A 7,320-nucleotide genomic window follows, 5' to 3' on the forward strand; every position below is an offset into this window, starting at 1 on the left:
GGGGGCGGAGGGGGAGGGGTGGCAGCGGCGGCGGCGGCGGTAGGGGGCGGCCCACGCGGGAGCGGGCTGCGGGGACGCCCTGCGCCGCTCCCCTCGCCTAACGGACGTGGCCAACCGTCGCCTCACGCGCTGTCAGTCAGCGACTCGCCAGCCCCCTCCCCGCCGCGCGCGCGCTGGGCGCGGAGGGGCGTGGGCGGTACTCGGCCGTTAGGGGGTGGGGCGCGCGGGTGTGTGTGTGTGTGGGGGGGTGGTGCGCTGTAACCATGGCAACGCGAGGCCTTGTCACCCCCCCCCATCTCGGCTCTCCCCCACCTCAGGCGGTGCCGGCTGTAGGACCCGGGAGGGGTCTTGATGGGAGGGGGTGTCTCCTGGGCTGCCCCCATCTCCCCTGGATGAGCGAATAGGTCTGATAATGACATATTTTTTTATATGTATATAAAAAAATAAAGCAAATCGAAAAGTTTCAGATTTCCGTTCAAGTGTCACGCGCTCTTCCGTAGGCGTCCCTTCTTCTAGTTACCTAGGGGTTATAATCTAATCCAGACAATTAAAGAGCACTTGTGTAGGGAATAAAATCCAGAATTAATTAACAAAAGTTTCGTTTCCAAGATTTGTCTCAACCCATCTCTGTCGAAAAGTAGCAGATAGGCTATCTAGAGATTAATCCATTTTCTGAACGCTGTGGTGTTCCATAATGGTGATGTAGGCTTTCGACCTTTCAGATTAGTTTTCTAAATAATGCAATAGCTATCGCAGGATAGCTGGTTTTAAAAAGTTCCCGTTGGGRCCGTAGTGTGTTGGGAGTTCAGAAATGATTATTATTGCGGTGGTTGTAACACAGAGGTGCAAATGACTACCCAGACACTAAAACTTTTGAAATCCGTGCTAGTTTGTGTGTTGATTTGTACCTTAGCAAATTTAAGCGTGAAGTCAGCCAAATACCCATAGATCAGCACGGGTAAATTTTATACCCAGGTTTGGTTTTTGCAATTTTTGCTCTTTGCTCCCCCACCCYACCTCAACCGTCCCCCCCTCCAAACCTTTTCTCTTCCTGGGGAATGTGCTTTTCGAATGGGTTTGGGGGTGATTTGTAGAAGGGAGCTGAAATACAAGCTGGTGCCCTGTTAGTCTTGTTCTAAGTGGCTTTATGTGTGAAACAGGGCGAAGTCTAAAAATGGAGGGAGATCTTTGAGAGAAAAACTGGACAAAATAGGATTAAACCTGCCAGCCGGGCGACGCAAAGCTGCTAATGTTACCTTACTCACATCGCTAGTGGAGGGTAAGTGGCTCAAAGCTCCGAGAGGGTTCATTTGGAAAATGTGCGTGTTATTTTTGCCTAACGGGATAAGAGTTCATGTTTTTTTTCAAGTCGGTGCTCCGTGTTTGAAATTTGAAAGGCATTATTTAGTTTAATCTTTGTGCCTCAGAAAAATGTTAATTGTGTATTTTTGCCTTTTGTTTTAACCTGAAACGAACTAAAATGAATCCTGCAGATTCAGCATTGCATTCCACCATTTATTTGCTTTTAAGTCTTTGAACTAGATGCTTTCAGGGTCCCATCTTACTCCCTTATTCAAGTGAGTAATCCCTCCCCAGAGTAAATTGGTTTCGCTGGAAGCAGCATAGGAAGGATCCATGAGAATGAGGTCTAGAGGCTCAGACCCAAAAATGTATGAGTTGAAAGTTACAGGGAACAGAAATTATAATTACTCTAGTACCGTGCTCCTTCCACCCATGGACAGCTAAGCAATTTTTAAATGACAAAAACTGCAGGTATTTTTTTTATACTTTTTTTTGCAGTCATTCCCCCTCCCCAACAACATAACAGTAAATCATTTAAGATTTCTGACATCTGCATTTGAGAAATGCGTGACCATTACTTCCTGAATTAATTTGGGAATCCTTGACCTAAGCCATGAATTAATGGTGTCCTGAAAGCCTCAAAGTACACCCCTCCCCGCCTCTTTTGGTTCTCATTTTCAGAACATATGTTCCCTTCGTTATTTCATTCTCCCCTACTTTGCTCTGGCAAGAAAAGGTGCAACTTCTTTTAACACCTTCAGGTGTCCCATGTTTTCGGAACTCAGATGCAGGAAGCTCAAAGAGTTTGCAAGTCATTTTATTTTGAAGTAGTTACTTTGTCACAGTTACTGGCCCAAGTCCACTAACCATATCCTGCTCCTTTCTCTGGGTATTTGGTTTTGATTTGACAGTATTTTAGACTGATTTAGTCTGCAAGTGCTTTTAACCTCAAGTCAGGATGCGCAGGTTAGCCTAAGTTTGGCTGCGTAGAAGGGAATTTTTAGCTTTGTTTTGTTGTCACTTTGCGTTCTGCTAGAAATGCTGAACGTTCAAAGAGACGGGAGAGAAATGCTGCACACAGCTAGACTTCATTTTTTTTAACATTTAGATCATTAGCTGCACTATATTTATACTGCATGAAAATTACTTTGTCTTCTTATATTTGAGGAGACTTTGCGATTGCATCAACACACTGTAGTAAAAAAATCTGGAGTGAAGACCTTGTAAAAACTCTAGATTTGGTAGATGCTTAGCATTTATTTGTGATGTTAATGAATATGGAGATTGTATTATGGTAATCTATTGTTCTATTTGTCTTTCACATACAATGGCTCTAAAAGAATGATTTTTAAAAAACAAAACAGGCAGGCCTGATCTCCAGATAACTTAGTAATGGTGGCTAATTTTGGGGGAGATGATAGTATAAACATTGCTTGGGCTTTGAGTCCTGTAGCGATGAGGCAGTTTCTAGAGTACTGTTATTGTTTATGATCCGCTCCATTTTATGGAAACAAGCTCACTGGACTGAGGCTTTGAAGCTCTAATTGGCGCATGCGTTCTTCCGGAGCTAGAGCTAATGGCAGGAAGCCCTGCAGTAAAAACCAACTGGTTCAGGAAATTAAAACCAAAGATTTGAAAATCAACAAAACAGACAGACTGGGTGGAATGACCCTAAAATTCTCATGGTTAATCGTTTGGGGGTGAACATATAATTATATGCGATCAAGTTAAATTTTAAACACTTAGCTGTTTAATGCATTTTATTTAGAAGAGCTCTAGGAGTAATTATGATCAATATTAATCATTGATGCATTGAAAAAGAATATAGAGGCAGGTACTCGAGGCAAATAAATATCTTCTGAGTAAACAGCTTTGAATGAAATTTTGTATGGATGGGTGTGCATACATGTTTACATGTGAATATAAGCACACATTCCAGGTGGATAGAACATACCTGTCTAGAAGTATCTGTTAGTTGATATGAACTTTAGAAAATATGTATGTGTGATTTAACTCAACAATTTGTCGTGAACATATATTTTTGCTTGGCCCTAGTCTGAAGCAAAGAAAATTCTTACAAGATGAGATGTGATTAGCATTTCTTCCACTACCCCTTTCAAAGAAAAATGTCCAACTCTTTTTAGAATAAAAATCCAAGGAGAAAATAGCTTTTTTTTTCCTAATGGATTTTTTTTGCCTTTGTGCTATGTATATTGATCAGATGTATGTTTCCCTCCCACTCCCACCCATGCCTCCCTTTCCAGGAGAAGCAGTACATCTAGCTAGAGATTTTGGGTACGTTTGTGAGACAGAATTTCCTGCCAAAGCAGTAGCTGAATTTCTCAACCGACAACATTCCGATCCAAACGAGCAAGTCACAAGAAAAAACATGCTTCTAGCTACAAAGTAAGACGTTTACCTTTCTAGCGTGTTATTCAGTTGTGAGGGGGAGTGGGGCAAACCTGGGTCTGGGACTCATATTTGTGTGTGTGTGCGTGCGCACACGTGTGTGTGTGTTTGCCACAGTCAGTGGCTAACGGCCTTGCAAATCCTAAGAGGGTGTATCTGCCCTCATGCTATAGAAGAGCTGTATAGCCCAGCTTGGTTTCCCTCAGATCAGTTTATGCAGATTACCTTGAAAGTGAGTTGTGAAAATTGTGGATATTTAGTTAAAGAAGAAACAGTACTTTTTTTCAAAGCAAAACATTTTCTGGGCCTTTACACTTAGCTTACCAATTTAGATAGGAGGGGAAGGTTTCCTACTGACAGTAAAATAAAACTGGCACATTAAACTGATTTCAATTCATTAAAATCTGCAATGGTTCTTTCTTCCTTAGCAGCTATGTTACTTAGTGAGTATAGGGATATTAAAAATATATTTTAAATGGCAATCTGTACGCAGTTAAAATGCTAGTGGAGTTTATCATTGGTGGGGCTGACTAGACTTCCAGGTGGTGCGTGAAAAGAAAATGATTGTTTTGATATGTTTGCTGGAAATTAAAAGAGTTGTTTAGTAGCCCTTAATTACCAGTGGAGGTGTCACCAAAGGGCACAGTGCCAGAGGGCGCACGCAGAAGATAGGAGCCAGTTTATGACTGGAAGACATTAACACGGGTTTTAGAATACAAACTGTTTCAGCATGCCTCTAAGCTCTTGCTGTAAGGTGTGTTATTTCCCCAACCATTTGAGCAGCAAGTAAATGATAAAATGTAACTTGTGCACCATGCCCTCCTATCCTCTCTTTCCACCTCCCTAGAAGGAAATTTCCAGACCTCAGTTAGCGTCAGCCTTCCCCTCTGTGGGAAGGTCCCTTTGGATTTGGAGATATAGATGTACACATAAAAATGTTCCGGAATACCCTAATTTAAAGCCTCGATTCCCCTCTCCGCCTTCACTCTTTTTTTCCTGACATACGAGCGTATTTTAGCCTTGTGAAGGAGGAGATCTGAGTCTCTCTAGTTCCAAAAGGATCTCCCAAAATGTGAAAAATGCCTGAACCTCTCTATCGTTACTGCACCCCATCTATTCTCTTCTGTATTGCTGAGAGACTTTGAGTTGCTTATTTATTCTGTGCCAAAATCTTGTTCAGAGGAGGCGTGTATGTCTGTGTGGGGAAACCAATAGGAGGGTCAACCAAGGAGGCAGAAGACATGTATATGTGCTTGCGTGTGTGTGTGTGTTGGCTGGGGCGTGATGTTGTGCACAATTGTGTGTGCACGCGAGGTGAAGAGAAGAGGTCTGTGCGTGCCTTGGAGGTGTGAGAATTAGGGGGAAGGATGTGCAGTGGGAAGGGAGAGGTGTCGGGAGGAGTGTGTGCACTGAGGGGCAGCAGTCCCTCTGATCCAGGGGCTTGTGTAATCTAGCAGGCAACATGCACAGGCTTTGCAGCCGACAGTGATGGTTCATTTCTCTCCCTCTCTCTTCCCCTGCCTCCCTCCCTCTCTCTCTCTCTCTGCTCCATTTGTGCTGCAGACAGATCTGTAAAGAGTTCACCGACCTGCTGGCTCAGGACCGATCTCCCCTGGGGAACTCGCGGCCCAACCCCATTTTGGAGCCGGGCATCCAGAGCTGCCTGACCCACTTCAACCTCATCTCACACGGCTTCGGGAGCCCGGCAGTGTGCGCTGCAGTCACTGCCCTGCAGAACTATCTCACCGAGGCGCTCAAGGCCATGGACAAAATGTACCTCAGCAACAATCCTAACAGCCACACAGACAACAGCACCAAAAGCGGCGACAAAGAGGAGAAGCACCGAAAGTGAGGATCCCCCTCCCCCCCGCACTCCTCTCCCTTCCCCCATGTAGCCACCAATCCACGCAGCTCCCTCCTCCCTCTTTCCTGCACCCAGCACCCCAGGCTACAGCGACAGAATCAGTGTCCTTCTGACCATCCTGTTCTCTTGACTCTGCAGGACTGCTCTGCCCTCTCCCCACAACCCCTCCTAGCATCCACATTTCCATTTGCTCCCATTTAACTCACCCCTCCACACCCTCCTCCCTACCACTACCGACGTTTTACCCCAGTTTGGAGCCTAAGAGAACAGAACAGGGGGACGGAGCCAGCAAAGAAAAAAGTTCTGTCTTGAGTTTGTGAACTTTTTTTTAATAAAACAAAAGGAGGAAAAAAAACAAAAACAAAACAAAAAAGAAAATGACTTTTTTCTAAAAATATGTAAAAAATTAAAAAAAAAAAACAAAAAGAAATAAATAATACTTAAAAAATTCTATGAGCTTCACCGGACTGAATCACCACCTTCCCTTACATAAACTTCAGTTAAGATTGTAGCCATATTAAAAAAGAAAAAAACGAAAAAAGTGCAACAACAGCAGCAGCAACAAACAAAAGCAAAAAGGACTGATGACATTTTATCAGTATTGTGAATAAACTTGAACACAAAACACAAGCAGTTCCATGTCATATCTTCAGTTGTAGAACTTTTTCCTGCCCAAGGTAAAGCGACCAACTTGAACTTTCTATTGCAACACGATTCACGGTTATTATATAAGGGAATCAGTGTTCATGTATGTATATATTTATTTATGTGTAATTTAATGGGAATTGTAAATATGGTGAGTCTGTTTTAAGCCTTTTTTATTTATCTGGTGATCTCGTTTACCTCTTGTTTAGTGGGTTTTAAATCTTCCCCTCTTAGTTCATCATGTGGTTCATGGTACTTATTTAGATATCAGAGGTTTTTTGGGGGTTTTTCTCTGGGATTCATCATTTTTAGCCCTGTTGTAGCATGTTAAAGGCGACAATGAAGCAGCTGAACAAATAAAAAAAACATGAATTTTTATATATAATTAGTATGACATTTAGTTTCTCAYTGAAGAAAAAATTAAGTGATGTTGGACCCTGGCAAGATTTTTAAACATGTTAGTGGTTTTACAACCCTTAAGTGTTGTRGAAAATAAAATAAGAAGTTATTTTCATCCACTGTCCTCCTCTTGAAAGCACCATCAGAGCAATAAATTAATACTGTCTTTTAAATCAAGATTTAGGTTTTCTTTCCCCTTTTTCTCTTTTTTCTCTTTTCCCCCTTTCTTTTGTTTTTCTCTTTTTTTTTCTAAAGAACTTCAAACATTTGGGACCACCTGGTATCCTGTATTTCCACTGGCCATATTGGAAGCAGTTATAGTTGTATTGTATTGAGTTGTGCCGGCAGTAGTTTCCATGCCTGTCAATGTATCATAGTCCTTTGTTGCCCAGATAAATAAATATTTGATACGCTTTATGTCGATTTTTTTATTCAGTGGCTGTCTTTACCCAGGCGTATTTTTGTTCTTGGCAGTATTTTTTATTCAGTATGGTTACAGTAATTGAGTTTAACTCTCCCTTGACAATTGCTCCTTGCAATAAGCAGCTGAACCCATTGTTTCCCTCAAGTATAATAAAAACTTACTTTCAACTTGGAGTTCAGAGCAGGGTATCATTTAGATATTCCACTGAGTCTGTATTCAGACAAATGACACAATAAAGCACAATGTATTCTTTTGGATAAAAAATTGTACTACTAAC

The 7,320-nt window shown here is 42.2% G+C and overlaps 1 protein-coding gene across 1 annotated transcript; it reads left to right on the forward strand.

Annotated features, from left to right (window-relative positions):
- Positions 1-694: 694 nt before the first annotated feature.
- On the forward strand, positions 695-7,036 carry LOC146593613 (transcription factor AP-2-alpha). Its single transcript, XM_085308957.1, has 4 exons — positions 695-702; positions 1,161-1,279; positions 3,567-3,708; positions 5,275-7,036. The coding sequence occupies exons 1-4, from the start codon at positions 695-697 to the stop codon at positions 5,561-5,563; spliced, it is 558 nt and encodes a 185-aa protein (XP_085165083.1). The 3' UTR covers positions 5,564-7,036.
- Positions 7,037-7,320: the final 284 nt, after the last annotated feature.

This window comes from Rhea americana, unplaced genomic scaffold (assembly GCF_003343005.1).
Source record: "Rhea americana isolate MKP2758 unplaced genomic scaffold, rheAme1 scaffold_288, whole genome shotgun sequence".
Classification (NCBI taxonomy): domain Eukaryota; kingdom Metazoa; phylum Chordata; class Aves; order Rheiformes; family Rheidae; genus Rhea; species Rhea americana.

Coding starts and splice junctions, on each gene's coding strand:
- LOC146593613 (XM_085308957.1), top strand. Junction 1,280..3,566: donor ACTCACATCGCTAGTGGAGG/GTAAGTGGCTCA, acceptor CTCCCTTTCCAG/GAGAAGCAGTACATCTAGCT. Junction 3,709..5,274: donor AACATGCTTCTAGCTACAAA/GTAAGACGTTTA, acceptor TTTGTGCTGCAG/ACAGATCTGTAAAGAGTTCA.